At 38.6% G+C, this 19,523-nt stretch overlaps 1 protein-coding gene across 1 annotated transcript; it reads left to right on the top strand.

The window, feature by feature from the left end:
- The first annotated feature begins 2,168 nt into the window (after nucleotides 1-2,168).
- Nucleotides 2,169-19,077, top strand: LOC145768630 (GRB2-associated and regulator of MAPK protein-like). The gene is made up of 14 exons (XM_082580176.1): nucleotides 2,169-2,261; nucleotides 2,693-2,781; nucleotides 4,478-4,601; nucleotides 4,848-5,036; nucleotides 5,957-6,042; nucleotides 6,745-6,946; nucleotides 7,496-7,606; nucleotides 8,092-8,204; nucleotides 12,225-12,740; nucleotides 13,830-14,008; nucleotides 15,244-15,669; nucleotides 16,094-16,185; nucleotides 16,479-16,549; nucleotides 17,081-19,077. Exons 1-14 carry the CDS (start codon nucleotides 2,169-2,171, stop codon nucleotides 17,277-17,279), a joined length of 2,490 nt encoding a protein of 829 aa, XP_082436302.1. The 3' UTR covers nucleotides 17,280-19,077.
- The last annotated feature ends 446 nt before the right edge of the window (nucleotides 19,078-19,523 follow it).

Here is a 19,523-nt window from a genome sequence, read left to right as displayed (position 1 = left end):
CAAAAATGTAATGCGTCGTTCGGCAAACATGGTCACATCCTCTTATGACGAACAGAAAATTACCCAGAGAAATTCTCAAATTCCAGAAAATTAAAAAGACATAAAAAATTGGGCTGTAGGCTACTCAAATTAAAAATTAACCACAAAAATGCAGCAGCTTAACGATTGAGTCAATTTGGGTCAAAATTTGGTTAAAAATTAAAAATAAAAGAACGCTTCCGCGTAGTATCGAACTCATTCCCTCTGGAGCACCAGCCGGAGACTTATCCTACGCGCCACCGAATCAGTTGAACATAACTGCCGAATTTAGAACTTATATAGGCACTCTTCTCGTCTTTTGCTTTGAAAGAGAAAAAATGCCTATATAGTGACGTCATGACCGGTCAAATAGTGTTTCAGATTGAAAGACCGGTGCCGGTCAAATAGCCACTGCCTTATTTCTTTCCTTCCTGTCCATTCGTTCATTGCATATAGCCTATTATGATGAGTATAATATGGTATAAGGTTTTTTAAAGTCTAATTGGTGAATCTACAGTCTATTTAACTGATATACGGTAGGTTAACGTATTGATAAAAAAAGTAGGCTACCACACTAAATTGACAAAATCGAGTTCTTTTAAATAAACTTTGATAAACTGGAAGTTTCCAATTTTAGTATGATACGCTATATATACTATTTTTGATTATTTTATCATACTAGACATCTATTTAGATCATTGGTAAGATCAAAAGATGATTTTAATAAAAAGTTTAGTGACAAAGTTTTATTTTGGTAACTTATCGATGTCTTGATTATCTCAGAACAAATATTTAGTACAAATTCTGTCTCAACATTTAAATTTTAGACAGATTGTTGGTGCAAAAATGTTGTAAAATACTGTTAAAAAAACGAGCACAAAAAATACCTATATCTCTATAAATCGATGTATAAAAGAAATTGATTTGTTAACTGGCTCTGCATTTATAAAATGATCTCAAAAGCATCAAATCAGGCATTAAGTAATGGTGCTCTATTTGTATTTGGTAATGGTTAAAAAAGTTTGATTGGAAAAAATAGTCTTGTCAAAATTGACAATTAGAAACTTTAAAGTTAAATATATATAATTATTTTATTTAAATTTCAATGCTATGGGTTTAGCACTTCTGATATCTGACTGATATTAATAGAGAAAAGAACCTCCTTATACAGGGGTCGATCTTAACTTTTTTTCACTAGCCCACTGGACTAGTTGCTCCCTGTTTTCACTAGCCCGCACGATTTTTCACTAGTCCGACAACCAGTTTACTGACTTTTCACTTGTCTGATGACGTATTAAGATAAGTGTTTTGGCTTAGACTGAAACTAACTAAAGGCTTTCAGATTTCAGTATGCACAAGAGAGCAACAATACGCACAAAAACACCTTCTTGTACTACAGACGCAAACAATGCAATTTTAAAACATAAAAAATAAATGTGGCATGCGGTGTGCTTAATATTTATTTATGTTTTAATATTACATTGTGTGCATCTGTAGTACGAGATGACACGCCACTCGCCAGTGTGGTACAATACATAATATTCGTTCACTGTCAAAAGAAATGGACTATTGGATGGATTGCGTTTGGTTAGGCCTCTACCGTCAGACCTGTCTGGCTTGTTGGGTCAGCATAACTCTTTAGGTCACGGAGGCACACAAGCTCTTCAACTACGATAAGGTAACAATCCAAAGAAGAGGAAAAAAACGAAATAAGAGTCAAATAAAATATTGTTTGTAAAAATGTTCAAGCTTGGGGAATGGGGACGTATTAATATTACACAGTGACAACAAGCTCTTCTTTGCTGTCAATATTTTCACTAGCCAATCGGACTAGAACTGCAACATTTTTACTAGTCCGCACAAATTTTCACTAGCCATTGGCTAGCGGACTAGCGTTAAGATCAAACTCTGTTACCACTTTCAGCAGAACGTATTATGGCATCGCTTTCTTGTTTTTGTGACCCCAATTTTTGAGTGAACATTGGATAGAAAATGTATTTTTTATAAAAACTGTGCTTATTGGTTCTTCACCTTAATTAATTTATTATGTGTTTATATTATAGAGCAACACTTCTAAGGAGCTTGCGTTTGAACTAAATGGTTTAAATGGTTTAGAAAGTTAACTGCATTCTGACACTTGAAATCGCAAAATGGATGACATTCTTGCTGCTGGAACAAAGTTAAAATGGACTGAAGAACAGTCTACGTTTGAAGAAATAGAACAAAAGTTTGGATTACCTCAGGTAGTACAAGTGTGCCTGTACTGCTTGTTTGGTATACATTGCAATCACTTAATGATTGTAAGTTGCTGAACAATTTGCTTGTCATGTTAATGGTTGAAGTACTGCTCAGATACGTATATTGTCAACAATGACCAAGTATGTCATTTTTTTGATTACTCCAAAAGTTATTTACTCATCTTTTTATTGGTTATTATGAAAGTATCAAAATGATTGTATTTCATAAGAGTACGGTATTTGAAAAAAGGATCTTACATGTCCCATATGTAGCTAAACTTTTTAAGCCAGGATTTGACTCATTAGCTATTTAAGAACTCCCCGTCAGCATTTTATTGCATAAACTATCATCCTCGAAAGCAAGGAATAGACAAGTAGACATCATTATCATAAGTGAAATAACGAACTATCATTTGTATGACTTACTGTGTTTTCAGATTGTGAAACTGTCAGAGAAAACGTCATCTGATTACAATCTTCCTGAAGCTGAACCAGTGATGTTGCTATCTAGGCGGAACCCAATAAGGTACCGTAGTTCTAGTCGTTAACAATCAATGTGCATTTGGATACGATATGATATGAATTTAAAATTGTTGTCATTTTAGTTCGCCCAGTGGAAGATGTTTATGAGGCCTTGCTGATTTTACATTCACTTCTTTTGCTGTTGAAGAGCAGAGCTTATCTTGAACGTGTATCAGCATTGTTGATAGTGATCTGCTCATATACAGCTGCAGTTAGTGCAATAACATCCCGAGCATGGTAGTGGTGGGGATGACTTGAGGACAATGTCTATACTCTTGCATAGTAGTTGATTGTAGTAACAAAATCAACTAGACACCATCAGAACAAAGAGGGAAGACCGGTCTGACATCCAAAAATTAAACCAACAGGCAACAACAAAGTGTAGAACTGATTGAAATCAAACTTGAAGCTGAAGTCCATAAAAAAGCTTTTAGGCACATGTCACTTATTGAAACGTACTGAAGACGTATTGAAACGCACTGATTGCATACTGGAATGTACTGGTCATCTTGAATAGGCTACTGTTGAAACTACTTTCCTACATTTCAGCTACCACCGTACATATTAAAACTTCTCAGAACTTATTGGAACATGTAGAGTAGGTAAGGTAGACTACCAAACTTACATGTTGAAACCAACACCTTCTGAGGCTTCTGTAACTTATTGGACCTTACATATAAAGAATTAAGAATGACGCTGGACTTTGCAGTTTAAGAACTGGTTCTAGATTACAAACATGGCGACCACTTATAGACTACTGTAAGCGACACGCAACAAACTAACAACGTAGATGGACGCAAAACTTAATGTAACGCAATTGTAAGAGAGCGACCGCACGCTTTGTGGAATTTCAGTCCTAAGAGTAGTGAAAAGTGCAGGAATGAATTATATATAAGCCTGCAAGGATGATACAGATTCCAGAACCAATTATGAGTGGCGTTAGAGAACATGAATGTAGCGTATGCAGAGCTCACAGGAGCTACAAACGTTTACTGATTTCCTTGCTTTTTGATCATGTTTCACATTTATCTAGTGCCTAAGCTGTTTTTCTTGATTGAATTGCTAATGCAGATTTCAGCAGCCACATACATAGATATGCTTTGCAATCTGAAATGAATTCGATTAAAAACTTACAAAAAGCTTTTTTTTAATCACTTGTAAGCTTTCGTTTGACCATTTTGCTTTTGTGAAAAAAGCCTTTTTTGTATTAAGTGTTATTTACCATACTTAGCAATGACCTTGAAAAAGGTAGAAAAGCATGTGATTTTTTGAAATCTTAGGCAAATTATATGTTGTCACTACTATCAAGCACTGTCATGTTCAAAAGTTGTTTTTTATACTTTTGTGTTTTTGAACTTGCACAATTTTTTGACGTGCATCTTATCTCGATTGGGGTTGAATGCACCAACAGCAAATCTTTTAGCTTTCGATTGTGTTAATTGTCTGATTAATTAATCGGGTATCTGCAATCAGTGATTTTAACCAGTGGAATATTGTTTATGGATTATGCCAAAAATTAATCCATGGATTGAGCTGCTTGATCGCCCGATTTGCTTGTTGTTGAAAGATCTACTATTGGAGCATTCGATGCTTAGTATTTTATAAGACTTGATTGAATTTACTTTTTTTTGAATATTAATTTCTCTAACCACTTGATGTTTAACATTTGTTGAACTATTCTTTCGTCCATTTCATTTTAGAATGATTGCTCAAACGATAGAGGAAGGGCACTATGTGATGGGAAAGCAAGTGGAAATTTCCAGTGAATACAGCGGTTTATTCAAAATAACCAATAACTTTGAAAGGGATGAAGCTCAGTTAATGGTATTTTTTGATATTTCTAAAACTTTGGATTTTTTGACCCATAAATAATAATAATAAAACGAAACCTTTCTTTTTGTACCACGTATTATACAATACTTTCCTTTAGAAAGAGTATGCTTGCAAAGTGTAATCTTCAATTTCAGTGCATTACTCATAGACATTTATAATGAGTAAGGGTACTTTATAGATAGATTTATTATGGTATTGGTGAGACATCATGCTAATTGCAATGATCGCCAATTTTAGACTTTCCGTTCCATTCAAGAAGTTGCCGACGCGTTTCCTTCCAAAGTTTATATCCAAGAACAGCTGACAGTGACGCTTGCAAACGACGATTCTTCCGGTAAATTTTCAACTGTTGTTCTTCAAAAAGGAGACGAACTAACAATAGTCAGCAAGGGTGAATCGCAAACTGGCCAGGCCACCACCAGCAAGGTATATTCATTATATTGATATTTTTATAAACTCATTAACACTTCGTAGATGGCTAACTTTTTGTATTGCTTCAACGTCTGCAAACGTTGAATCAGTGTGAAAAGACAGGTTTGCTAACTGAGCTGTCTCTTTCCACCACTCAGACAGCAAATCAACCGTTTTGACATTGATTCAACGTCTTCAGACGTTGAATTAATGTAAAAAACGATTGATTTTCTCTCTGGCCACTTGCATGACGGAATGGCCCGTTTCGGTGAGTCCGATTCGGTGAGTTCGATCCCTTAACGGGGATTTTTTCAAATTTTTTTTTTAAATTATTGGGTACCGTAGCCTAATTATCATTGCCGTTTTAGGGTTAGAGGTTAGGAACTCACCGAATCGGACTCACCGAATAGTAGCAGACCCCTTGCATGAATGTTTATAAGTTCATTCATTGTAGACTTGGACGGCCTGAGCTTGCAGCATTAAGCTTAAAAAATAGTTTTTATTGACTTAGCCTCTGTACATGTGGTGTTTTAATACATAGTCGATCTTTACTGGTGTTGGTTTTAATAATTCATAACTAGAAATCGATATTCTGGAAAGATTTTATTATCGGGAAGTTTAATACTACAGTATTTTGAACATGTAAATATTCTGAAATGCACAATGGCTTGATTATATTGGTCTGATGCAAATAATTAACAAATTAGCTGTTATCTTTATAACATTGTATTAATGGAAATGTTGTCTTTTAGCAACTGACTTCAGCCTGCTTCACACATTTGCAAACTCCTTTACATTCTAGCAAAGAAAATGTGTCGTCTTAAATTTAAATACGTTATGACAAATTGAGCAATATATTTTTTTTGTACACTGACCTTTGTATGTATAAGCAGATATGAAACGCTACGATTTTAACATGTTGTTGTGATGTGCAGCCAGCAAGTCGGTTTAAAAGCAAAGTACGACGCACTCAGCACAACGTCTTGATTGTTCATTGCAATCGCTTGAACGAAAGTTTGAGGTTTGTTCATACCCAGATGGCAAAATCTGTCATTTTTACATCGATTCAACGTCTTTTCTGTCTGAGACAATTCGTAGTCTGGCCTTAATTTCTTCATAACACTTTGTGTCAATCATCAGATGTTTCAGTCACTTTAACTTTCATTGTCGGAATGCAAAAGAAGCGACACAGTTAAAAATGAAATGCAGAAACAAAACCAACAAAAGAAAAAGGTGGTGTAACCACAATGGTTTCAAACGTGCACTTGCTGTAGAACTTAACTTTATATTTATTTGGACGAACATAATTTGGCGCGTCCATCAAATCCAACAGTTCAAGCGAATAGATTGTGTAGTTGAAAGAATCAGGCGTCTGCACACACCTGAAGCATTCTTATGGTTGAAACAATGCAGGAACAGCAGAACCCTGGAAACCAAAAACGTAGAAAGCCTCATACCCGCATTGAAAGAGATGCGATTATTTTGCGTTGTCTGAATCGTAAAGTTTATTGGGATATAAACTAGTTTAACATTCGATATTCTGATGTGTCGGTTGATTTCTGAACTTACAATGTGGTTTTGTTGTTCATCACGAAACAGACCACTATGTTTGCCGCGATTTATCCTCCTTTTCCAAACGTTTCTTGCTTACTATCTTGCTTACTCTAGCTGTGGAACCTGGTATAACCGTTTGAGTATTTAACTCGCTCATTTTCTCCTTTAGTTTGCCTCTGTCCATTCAAGGATGGTTCGCAACGGGACCTCCTTTACTTGTGAACCTAATGGAGAGACGAGGTGTTATTTCACTACAACAGATTATGGAACAAGCTAACTTTCCTATTACAGTTACGGTTTCAACAAACTCCACCCGGTCTGTCAAAGATGAGTTTGTGTTGCGCTCTGGAATGAATCTTAAATTAATCGGGGTATTATACATTGTTTGCATTGAGAATTATACTTACATTTCTGAAGCATCTTTTTTCTGATAGATTTTTTTACATACGTTCAAACTTATCCACTTTAATGATAAATCTACTGAGCATTATAACGACAACGTGCTTGAACCTTCATACCAGAGAAGCATAAATCTACTCAGACAGCAAATCAGTCGTTTTTTAAATGTTTTTGTATGTTATTTTACATTATTTTTGTTTACAATTGTATGTTTTTTTACATTGATTCAACGTCTGCATCAATGTTTCAGACTTGCATCGATGATGAAAATCACAAACTTGCTCTCTCTAAGAGACTGCTTTGCTTTTCCCAACCAGCAAAATTGCCACTTTTACGTCGTTTCGACGTAGCCAGACGCTAAAACGATGTGAAATGGCAACGTTTGCTGGCTTGGTATTCTTATAATCTCAGTTCTCACTGTGGTCAACAATGCTCAAAAGTTTATACTCAGGCAAAAAGAAATCATAAAAAAAATTCCCAATCAGTTGCAATAACGACATATCACTTTCACTGTCTCACAGCTCGAAGAGCACGACTTGGTATTGGCGATCACTCCATTCCAACGGATCGTTGAATTGTCTGTCACAGATGTCACCTTCATGCTCCCCGCGGTTCTTGCATCTTTATCGTCGGTCAGTAATATCGGTATCGCGTAAATAGATTGTTAAATTTGTGACTAAATTTTTTGAAACTGATAAGGCAACCCGTCGCAGTGCCTTTATTCTAATGTTAATGTTTCCTCCTTTCATTTTGTGGTGCAAAACTGAGAATAAAAAAGGTGTAGAAACTATGCGCTTGCGACACCATAAATTTGAGTTGCGTTTCTATGATAATTACTATCACAGTCACAGATCATTGTATTGCTAAGTTGCAATTATCCTCTTGTAACGTAATATTCAAGACCAACTGGTCAGTCACAGCTGTACTGTGTGCTTGCTGCTTGAGGTCAACAGAAAGCGTCATGCCCATAAACTAAAGTTGCACGGATATAAGAAGTCATATGATTCATAAGCAAAACCGGTCTTTTTTCCATTGCTGCAACGTCTGCTGACTTTGAATCTATGTAAAAGTACGTATTTTTCTGAGTGGGTTTGAGCTGTTATCTTTTGTGATACAGGAAAGCAGCAAGGAAGACATGGCCGAAATCACACAGTACCAAACGTACGTGCAAAGTGCGTACATGAATTCCAAATTGCAGAATAGTCCTTCCAATATCGATGAATACAGCAAGTACGTCGCCTGTTGTTGTATGTGGACTGCTCGATTGTTTAACAAGCCAATTTTTACATCCATTGATGCAGATATTTTCCCATGACTTTGTGTTGTTGTATGCGTGTGAGTAAAATTCCTTTGTCAATTTCTGTTTTATTAAGAAAATTTGAAATTCTTGCAACCATTTCTCTACATCAGGGGCCCACAAATACTCGCGGGCGCGACCCAAAAAACAAACGTTTTAAATCTTTGCGACCTACACGACACGTTTCAGAAGCATATAATTTTGCGCAAAATACTTTGCAATTTGATACAAATTTCAACACGGTCGTCCCCGCTTGTTAAACCCACATCGAGACCGGACAATTTTGGGCTTATTAGGAGAGTGGACCTATTAAGCGGGGGACGAATTTCTGTCACTCATAATTTCATTATTTCCGGAATGGCCCATCGGTTATCGGGCTTAATAAGCGGGTGGACCTATTAACCGTGGGCTTAATAAGCGGTGACTAGCCTACTATACTACCATTGAAAGTATAAATGCTCTTGTACAAAACTGTATGAAATTTAGCACATTTAAGAGTATACTGTTTGATTGTATTTATTTTTGCCTAAAAAAATGTATTTATATGATAGTACGTTTAAACTGTTTTGCGACACACAGTGGATGATCTCGCAACCCAAATTTGGGTCGCGACCCTCTCTTTGCGGACCCCTGCTCTACATCATCACCAGACCGTAGATCATCAACACTGTCAGATAATATGATGAGCAGTTGAACAGAGTAGATCATGATTGGCGATCTGTTTCAGTACCAGACCTCTACAGTCTACACTCCACTACATCTTCTGTTTAGCGTTAACCCGATATGCGTCTTGGCAGAACCAAAGCATTCTATTCTTGCTTTGTTTGTCATGATGGTCATTTAGCGATGTTAGTTAACTAACCTTAACCCGAAGATGTTGTGGACTTGTGCTTGTGGTGTGCAAATGACGGTGCTTTCTAACGATGAGAATTGTATGAGAACCTTTGTAACTTACCTCATTGCGTGGTTTCAATCAACAGTTGCATTATGCGTTTTATTGAATCCATAATCATCGCTTAACTAAAGCAGCAAATCGTTTCTTTTTTTCAACATCTGCAGATGTTGAATCGATGTAAAAAAGCACCGATTTGTTGCCTGGGAATGCCTGCAATGCAAAACGAGGCGTATATTTCCACTTTGAGCGTTTATTTTTAACCTCCTTTACAATACGTGCATTGAATCAGTTATGGCAATGGCAGCTATTAATCAAACGTTCTGGCAACGCGTTTCGTCATTCTTTGTCACTTGCTTTCCAGGCAGCAAATCAGTCGTTTTTTTACATGGATTCGACGTCAACAAACGTTGAATCCATGTAAAAAATGACTGATTTGCCTTCTGGGATTGTTTCGAAACGCGTGAAAAGGAAATTTCTTCCATTATTCAGCGAGCAGCACATGACAGCACAGTGCCCAGGATTCATGCACAGTTGGTAAATTGTTTTTTTCCAAACAAGGATCTGCTGGTTTGCTGTGTAGTGTGTAGCCTATGATATCACGTCGAATGAATTCTTCCTGTTTGCAGTTTGAGTTGTGGAAACGATATTTATCACTCAGCAAATCAGCTCTTTTTTTGCATTGACTCAAGATCTGCAGACGTTACATTAATGTAAAAAAAAAGTACTTTATGTGCAGATTCAACATCTGCAGACGTTAAATCAATGTAAGAAAGAACTGATTTCCACTGCCTATTTTTGACGAAGGAAAGTTTAGTAAGATAGAGACAAGTTGGATTTGCATCCAATAATTTAAAGATTATCGTTAAGTCCCATCCAGTTTACTTGAGTACAGTTTCCTTTGCTTGAGTGCAGGCACACGAATGAAACAGATCGGCACAGGGAAGAACAACAGCTCAGTCGTATGCATTTACTGTAAAGCAGTCTGTTTGGTCGTATACTTTCATTGCTGGACTCGCAAAATTAATCGAAGCCATGTAATTGTATAGCCGAGAGATTTAGAATTTTCGAAACGATACTTTTCACTATGCAGAACGAGTAGTTGACAATAGAACATGTTCTGTGTCACTTTTCAAAATAGTTTATGATACTGTGGTGTTCTTTGTCCTTTTGGAAATATTTTTGATGTCTAGTGGGCACACGTTACTTTTGTGTTGGTTTCGTTGGTTCTTTGCATTTAAATATTTTAATTTTCAATGCTCTTTGTTCGAATATTTGTGTAACTGGTCAATCGTCAGTTTTTGCTGTGCGAATTAAACTTCAGTCATAATTATGCTAGCTGTTTACTTTTCGACAACTGAATCAACTGAGCTGGCTGTACTGGCAGGTGTCTATGTGTATTTGCTTTTGAATTGAAAGTGTGTTATAGCCTATAGCTTGATTGCATCGCATGGACTAACCCTAACTCCCCCAGACAACAAAAATCAGTCGTTTTTACATTGATCCAACGTCTGCAGACTTTGCATCAATGTAAAAACGACTGATTCTGCTGTCTAGTTCTACGTTTCAAAAAACCTTGACTTGAGGTTACGCCGTTGATTGCTGAGTTGAAAATTGAGTTAATCATGTACATTGTACAGTACCCAGTTATGACCGATACATGCTTGGAGAACGTTAAAAACCAAAGACTTCGCTCAGTGAAATAGCGCAGCGGATTAAGCACATACTTTCCAATTGTGCAAACATGGTTCAACAACCAGCTTAAGCTGGTTGTTAAAAACACCACTCGTCTCTACCTAGGATGTAATAAGTTTGGTGGGTGTAGTTGCTGAAGGAAAGACGGCCGAGAGAAAGGAACTAGTCACCCTACTCTCGTTGGCCAAAGGCTTAGTGTAATAATAACATGTTTTACTTTGCGCCCATTGCGACAACATATAGTACACTGCGATTACACATGCAACACAACAGACGACTGGAAGCAGCAAAGGAACTATACAGTTATCGAGTCAGCTGCTCCCATTATTTTTGGCATGCCTTTAAGTGTCTTGCCAAGACACAGCCGCGTGCTCTAGAGCGGTGTCGAACCCACGTCCTTTCGAACGTCGCGCAGACGTTCTCACCACTCGGCCACGCAAGCCGGTAATGAGAATTTCATCTTCTCATCCGCCCATGCTTGGCTTCAAGTATATAGGAATAACCTTAGTCTTGTTCTATATGTGTGTCTAATCGGAGTAATCTTTTGCTGTTTGCATGAGAAGTGTGTATGTGTATCGCTTTGTGCGCTAAACTTACTGTAAACCGCAGGCTATGCGCATGCTCACGACCTACCGTACAGTACTGAAATACTGTTGTTATGTCTGCAGACGTTGAATCAAGGTGAAAACGGGGCATTTTGTTACCTGAGATTGCTTCAGAGAAAATTGCGAGGAATTACAAAATGACACAAAAGCGTGTCATTTTGTAATTCCTCGTTTGGTGGAAAGTGAAACTAATGTGTTCTTCGTCTTGTCCGGCGGTACGCCCTGCCACAGCTGTCGTTTGCCTTTTATTTGTTGGCAAACAATAAAATCTACCATGCCCTTTCACGACAATGAAAACAAATCTACCTGTTATGACTTTCTCTCACTAGACATCAGTGTTCATAGCAGTGCGAGAGAAAGTGTTTAGGAAATGAATGTTTATGTTTGATACGCCCTCTAGAAACTATGAAGTAGGACATTCTGAGAATTGCTGAGAAGTACAAAGGGGACTGCAATACTTCTTGAAATATTATCATCTCTCTTTGGACAAATCTGAAGCCTTGTATGAGCCGTTTGGTTTCCACTGATGAGTTAAAAGCTCACGTTGTTTTGGGAAACTTTATCAGCAGTAGTTGCATCGTTCTACATTCAGCAAAAATTCTAACGTGTGGTTATGAAATCTAAATATCAATACTTTCTATCCTTCGTCTTAGTAAACTGCTCTTTACTCGGTTTGCATATCCGTATGCTTGTGCAATGTGCATTGATTCTGTGTATCCATAAAATAAGCATTTCTAATTGTTTGTTTTATATTTGATTAGATCGGTAAGATTTCATATCCCACGGAACAAGCGCCTGACGAAGCCTAAACCACTGAATAGTAACGCCTTTATGCGATCGCTAGTTCTGAGTCCAACCCATTTAAAGAAGAGAATGAATGCTGGTGGAAACACGCAAGGATTATCGGCAATTCAGCTCCTTTCGAATCAGCAATCTGAAGGCAGTATCCAGAGAAACGGACGCGGGAGTAGAAAAGGAACTTCCTCTCGAAGACAGTTACCCACCCCAGGTCTTTCTGCATGCCAGGCTGTTGCCAACCCCCCGTTACCCCCAAGAAATTCTCCAACTAGCCCCCACATGTCCGGTTTCACGACCCCACCAAATAACTATGATGCAAACCTTCAAACTGCTCCTCCAGTTCCTCCTAAGTTCCGGACTCCTCCTGCTCCAGCTCCATCCCCAAACAGAGCCGTTCCTCAAATTCCATTGGACATGCCAACACGTCCTGCTCCTGTTCCTAATGTCGCGGATCCCCTTGTATCAACTGTGGCGTTAAGGTATGACTTTTGTATGTAGCTGCATTCCACGTATGGACTGCTGTCTTAGTTAAAAGTTGTGCAATTTGCCACTGCAGTACACTGCGAAACGTACGACAATAAACCTACTGCAAGTGCTGTACCCTGGCATTGTTAAAGTAGGCTAGCGTTAGCGGGAACTAGACTCGTGTTTTATTTAGCTCAAATTCATGAAAATAAACTTGCTGGCCATCAGTTCCATGAAAAGCGGAAGCACGCCTTCACGTTGCCTTTATTAGTAAGAGACGTTACTCTTGGGAATTTGTGCATTGCAATTTGATACATGATGCTGAGGTTTATTACTGGAATTACCGCATGTGGCTGTTCATCACGAACCGAAATTTTAATATTTATTTTTCAAAAGTAATGATTTGAGTTTCGAGCATTTTACAATCGCTAAAACGTTTTGGAGCAATAACATCAAAAATTAAAACAGTAGGTTTTGAATAAATTGAAACTAAATGATATATTTGATTGGAAAGGTATAGCACTTGTCATCCTGATTTTGCTCCACTAAGCCGTCCTATGATGATAACGACGTGACGTTCTGTGACTATCCACTAAGACGTCTTATGAATTCGCTTCACTGCAACAGCCCACCTGTGAAGCATGCCATTTGGCAACAAGTCCGATTTAAAGTACCAAAGTGGTACTCGATATGTGGCCAAAATGGAACAAATTCACTTTTTTTGCAACTTTAATAGTTTATATATCCACAAAACGCTGTTTCTTCGTAGCGATAAAATGTTTCAAGCAAAATACCCTTTTCTTGATGCTTAGCCTGCTAGTGCTAAATTGCATTCATCGAATGCTGTCATTTGCACAACAATCCAATCTCTCAGCATATTTGGTCAAGAATCGATTTCGCTGTAACAATAGCATCTTCAGCTTACTCGAATAAAATCATATCTTTAGCTTATCCGAATATATTTTAAGCTTGATTGTTTCTTCAGATTGATTATCTTGTTAGTGCAGCTCTTGTTGCAGCAGCTACTTGACCACTTCAGACTTACTGCCTGATAATTCACTTCCTTGTGGGGAAAGCCCTCTCAAATCTTCTTCTTTTTTTAGCCATCCCACCGTGGATCTTCGCTATGAAGACCATTCTCATCGTAACGGTGAGCATCCTCATGAAGAGGAAGACATATGGGAGGAGTTTCATCCTCCAACAACCTCACGACGCGAAAGCAATCCTCCTGATTTTATAACTCCTCAGCCTGACAATCCGGAAGCCTCTTCCCCAGTCCAAAGTAAGTGTTAACTTTTACTTTGTCTCAAAGCCAAGTTGGCTGCTTCTCAATTTGGGATAAAGGCTATTTTGTTATTTGAAATATGAAGGCAGAGAACGAATTTGCTTATCATTGAATCAAAGGGTACGAGCTGTTCAAATATCATATGACGCCCTTCAAGGTTATCGGGACCGTCGTGGTACTTTAGTTTGTTGGCGACAGACCTGGAGAAATATGAGGAAGAGCAACATAATGATATCTTCTTTTGTTTGAACATCCCTATATTTTGTTATGGTGATGTGGCATATTGTGCAGCGCTATGTTTTTCGGGGTATGCTATGCAAACCGTTGAAGCGTATCGCCTAGCATCGCACGGGCGCTGTAGAGTACGCTGGTATCTTAACTTCATCTTTTCAATGTTAAAGGCATACTAAATGAAAATTTCAAACCGGAATTAAGCATTAAAATGAATAAACTGAACATTCAAGAATACATTTCAAAAACAATTACCGAAAAAAAATTGTTTTCAATGGCGCTGGCAAGGCCCAAAGTCCAGTGTTTCATTTATTTTCATTTTTTTCAAAATGACCAAAACGTGCAAACACTGCTCGAGAATACGTAATCAAAGAGCAATAACAAAAGCCACGTTACCACATCTGATGTTTTGAGCAAACTGTCTGCTGTTTTGATGTTGAAATGTGCTGTTTTGATGTACATACATACATAGCCTACAGTCAAATCGCCCGCAGTAACAATTATAGCGTGATCGGTTGATTGCTAGTCTTTTGTTACGTAGACTGTACAGTCGCACGCTTCGTTGCTCAGGCCCAATCTCGCTTTGAAAGCTTTAACAAAAGCACGCGCACAATGGTGGTCAGACCGCAATGGGGCCAAATTTTATTGAAAATCGTTTTATGGTAGCATGTTAAACACAAAGAACGTGGAAAATCGCCAAGTCAGGTTTTTGCTTTACTATCCCTTTAACAACCAAACATAAACAACTATAGTGCTGTTTTGATAAGTTCTTTGTGATATGTCCCGGCGGAGAAATAACTTTCTACTGTAGTTGCTCTGTCGATTTCAATCGTTCAAGATGCTGCTTTGTTTCTTTGCGTTGCTTGTCGTCTAAGCGCAGATTCTTTACAATCATAGCCTTCGCACTGAGATAACCACCCAGACAGGCTTTGTGTCCGCGTTAATCGGAACAAGCCACTTTTCGATCATATTTTATTGTTTCGATGTGATTATCTCTACAGCGCAAGAAGTTACCGAATCTCATCATTCAGACGAGGTCTCTGAAAGCTCCTCAATACCGAACTATGTCGTCAAAGATCCGTCTCTACGTTCCGAGTCCCCCTGCTTTGTGCTTGTCCCTCCGAATGAACCAAGCCTTACGTCAAATAACATTGCTTCAACGTCTCGGTCATACGACAATGTTATTCTAACGTCAAAAGACCTAACTCGACATGAAAACGTAGATTCACACGTTAAAATGCCTGAAACTGATGTTCCAACCACCGAAGAACCTGTCGATCAGTTGCACAGTGCGGTAGAAGATAGTGGAGATGTTGTCCCTATAGTCGTCACTGACTGCGAACCCCCTGATGGCGAACCCCATGTTAACGAAACCTTTCCAGCAACTTCAAGTGCCGTTGGCAAGAAGAGTACGGTTCTAACAAATGGTAGGCCGTTCTCGATTTTTTGAAATTTTAGATTAAAATTCTCATACGTTTACCTGAACGAATCGTGAATCTGGGGTGGTAAAAGGATAGACCCTCGGCCCCAGACGCTCACACGACGACGAACTAATATTACGAAACTATGTTTTAGATACGATTTTGGTAGAGAGGTGACTTAGATGAACCATATTCAGATAAAACAAGGTGGACTTGCTGTTGATTGACAAATGATCAAAGCTAGCCGAAAACGTTCGCGGTTTCTGATTTGTTTCTCTTATGATGCTAATTTTTGTCGTGTCGTTCCTCGTGTGTATCTGCTTTGCTTTATTTGAAATGGCCATGTGTTCTTTGAGTAATTCCAACACGCTAGCAAATCTCTAAACTGCTTTTTCTGCATCGATTTAATGTCAACGGGCATTTGTTTCAGGTCCTTCTGCCGTCCCCATCAGATCAAACACAAACGACGACGAAACGAAAGCGAAACATCAGTTCGCTTCCCCGGTCAAGCGATATGTCTGTGTAAGTTGCATTTATTGGTCTCTCATAGTTTCTTTTCTCAATGGATTAAGCACAGTCGAGTACAATATCATAGAAATGACCTGAGGTGGTATCGAACCCATATGTGCCTTCTTGCGAAGCGAAGTTTCATTCGCGAAGCTGATCGAACTTTGCTTTGTGAAGCCTTGTAAAAAAATAAATTCCGTATGGTTATTTCGCCTTCTGGCTTGTGCTTAAAAACCCTATAATGACATGTGTCAATCACAGCTTGTATTATTTAGTTTCATAAATAACAATTTTTATTATTTTTTAAGCCTCCAATTGGCTGGTTTCCGCCCACTGACGTCACGTCTCTAACCGTGGACGAACTAAGGACGTCATTGAGGTAACTGACCGGATTTTGGCTGTTTTTCCATTGTGCAGTATCTCACTCAGCAAAGTTCGACCTCTGGTGATGTTGCAACGACGTAAATGAACAACTTTGCTTGCTGAGATATTTCTTATGTTTTTTCCTATCTTATCATGTTATTGTTATTGAGTTACTTGCCACTTAGCCGCGTGCTTTGGGTGGGAGTCGAACCCAGCTCCTTTCGAGACTTTCAACAACGTAACCGATGTGATGAGGTCATGGTTTAAAATTGCCACGGACGGCTTCATCATTACCATATATAGCCTATTGAGTTTTTTTCTCTACCAGCGGTAGTGGCCGATGTTCTTCATGCAAAATTTGTGTCATCCTTTTTTACTGCAATTTAAATCTGCTCATTGCATCTTCCACTTCTTCAACCTTTTCATTCTCAATACCAGCAGTTTGTGGCGCCGAAGTTGCTGCGTACAATTTTGACGCACAACCTTGCTTGTAGTGGGATCTGTGAGATTGCTGCAAGTCTTCTCTAAACTCATTCTCCTCCTTCAGGTTCATCGGGATCAGTGAAGATGTAGTTGACATGTTTGATAACGAGAGGATAGACGGAGAGCTGCTCGTTGAGTTGAGCGACGAAATACTGGAGCAAGATTTCAGCCTCAGTAAACTATACCGATTTAAACTTAAACGTTTTATACAAGGCTGGAGGCCTAAGCTGTCTCGGTCGAACACTTCAGTTCTTTTCGTTTAAGGATTTTCATCAGCACAATCACGACGCTGTACAATTGTACATGTTTGATCTCATTTTTTACGCGAAAACTTTATGTGCAATTTTTTTCATTTCATAACTTCTTCAACATTTTAATTGTTTTTTAATCGTGATTGATTCTAACTCAACTCGCTGTAGCGAAATTGAGCTATGACGTTTTAATGTCGCTTTTAACGCTCAATGTGAAGCGTACGACTAAAAGTCGTCCAAGAGCAATATTATTTTCGAAAGATTCATCGCTCAATTTCAACGTCGTTCTAACATTACACTTCCGTTTGATACTCAGACAACAACTCAACCGTTTTTTACATTGATTTAACGTTTTCAGACGTTGAATCAATGTAAAAAGCAGTTGATTTGCTGTCTGGGATAAACAAGCTTAAGTCCGTGTTAACTGTTTCTCCATGACACCGTTTTGCTTCGTTCATATTCCGTATATTTACAGTTCCATGCATTTGCTGTAGTTTGATAAACCTCCGAATCCCATCAATCTTCAAGAGCATTACATGACTACTTTTAGTATTGTTTTCTGCTTGCCGTTTGCCAACAAGTTGTGGCGAATGCTGTGCCATATGATTAATAACTTGCCGTTAGCTAGTCTTTAGTTTTGGTCACCCGTTTTGTAACACATATTTTTTCATGATAACGTTTAGCAAGGAGTGTGGCCGAATAGGATTATAACGTCTTTAGAATGTTTTTTAAATATAGTTTTATCACAGATCGTAGCACAGGATGTGGCTGACTGCAGCCCAACTTTTCTGCCATCAACGATCTCCTACAATGCTTTTGTGTTGGATGATTCTCGCTGACTTCACGTAATTTTAATTCACATGATCTTAGTGTATTTTCAGCAAGTGTATTGTAGGGGTAAGTTTGACCAATCGATGTTCCTTCGTGTAAAGATTACAATTTCAAGATTGGCAACCCTGTGTCCAACCAAGCAGGGACGTAGCCATCCAATCGGTGGCTATGTCCCTGCTTAGTTGAACACAGGGTTGCCAATCAGGGAACAAGGACGTAGCCACCGATTGGGGAGGGAGTGGGAGAGCAATCCCTACAAAAATGGATTTTAATGCTATTACAACGTTTATTTTCTCCCCCAACCGTTGCTTTTGCCCCTCTAAAATTCTAGCTACGTCACTGATGGAGTGACGTCACGTGCTCACAAGTGCACCAGCTCTGTTGAGCAATCGTTAAATTACCTTAGCATTCTTGAAAGAGCAAGAAATATTTTTGCAACCCACTGTCGACTGCGCAAGATTATAAGTAATCAATGGTCAGTTCTTGTTTTGCTGAATATCCCTAGCAAATGCACCTGCAACTAGACTGTGTTAGTTTTTACCGAAAGATTTTGGCAGTGCTTATCCACCAAGCACTTATTTCTATAGTTTAAATCTTCTGCAAGGTGAAAAACTCCTGCAATTTGTCATTTATTACGTCTGTTATAATACCAACCTGATTTTACAAAACACTTCGACTTCACGCATTGCTTCAACTGGATTAGCTTCAATTTTTTTTTTGCTTAGTGTTGTAGCTTGAGAGATTAATCCAAATGGTTTGCCGTTGAAATTGGTATTTTTTCTTTTGTGTTACCATCTGGGTTGCGTATTTATCTCTTCATGCTGTTGACCAGCATTCTATTGTGCAATTCATTACTCCGAGTTCTATTACATTTTTAACGTGAATTGATAAGGTTTTAAATGAAGCTGTCAGTTGACTGTAGCTTAATGTCGCTTTCGATTTGCTCAAAACGTACTTCTCTGTATTAATACATTACTCAAGCTCACTGCTGTTTGCATCAGGGGCATGCCTCACTGAGCAACATATCTTCATGCAAGAGACCATAGCCAGACACTACAGCAATACAGTAGGTGGCATGAGTCCGTCCCGTTAGCTCAGTGGTTACTCGCCCGGCTCAAGATCACGCGGCGCTGGTTCGACTCTCGGGGTGTGCGCGCTTGAGCAACGCATTTCAGGACTGCTCTCCATTCAGCAGCACCTAGTGAATGGAATAATTTCCAGGCAATAACACTTCAACAATCGGAAACTTCACTGCCAATCTCGGTAACCGGCCCTGCCCTGCGTCAAGAGCCTCTACCTCAAGTATGAGAAGCCACCAGGAATAACCTATCAAGGCTTTGTCAGTCCGAGGATAAAGATTCAGAACCAGGTCGAACTATTTTCTTTGTCTTACTACTACTACTCAGTGGCGGCTCGTGCCATGGG

This window comes from Aplidium turbinatum, chromosome 4 (genome assembly GCF_918807975.1).
Source record: "Aplidium turbinatum chromosome 4, kaAplTurb1.1, whole genome shotgun sequence".
Classification (NCBI taxonomy): domain Eukaryota; kingdom Metazoa; phylum Chordata; class Ascidiacea; order Aplousobranchia; family Polyclinidae; genus Aplidium; species Aplidium turbinatum.
The sequence above is the reverse complement of the archived record's forward strand: the minus strand, read 5'-3'. Positions and strand labels throughout refer to the sequence as shown.

Bases quoted from the DNA above. Each gene is read 5' to 3' on its own strand.
- LOC145768630 (XM_082580176.1), top strand. From the start codon at position 2,169: ATGGATGACATTCTTGCTGCTGGAACAAAGTTAAAATGGACTGAAGAA. The intron at 6,043-6,744 runs GTTTGTTCATAC...TTTCTCCTTTAG, and splicing joins CGCTTGAACGAAAGTTTGAG to TTTGCCTCTGTCCATTCAAG. The intron at 8,205-12,224 runs GTACGTCGCCTG...ATATTTGATTAG, and splicing joins AATATCGATGAATACAGCAA to ATCGGTAAGATTTCATATCC.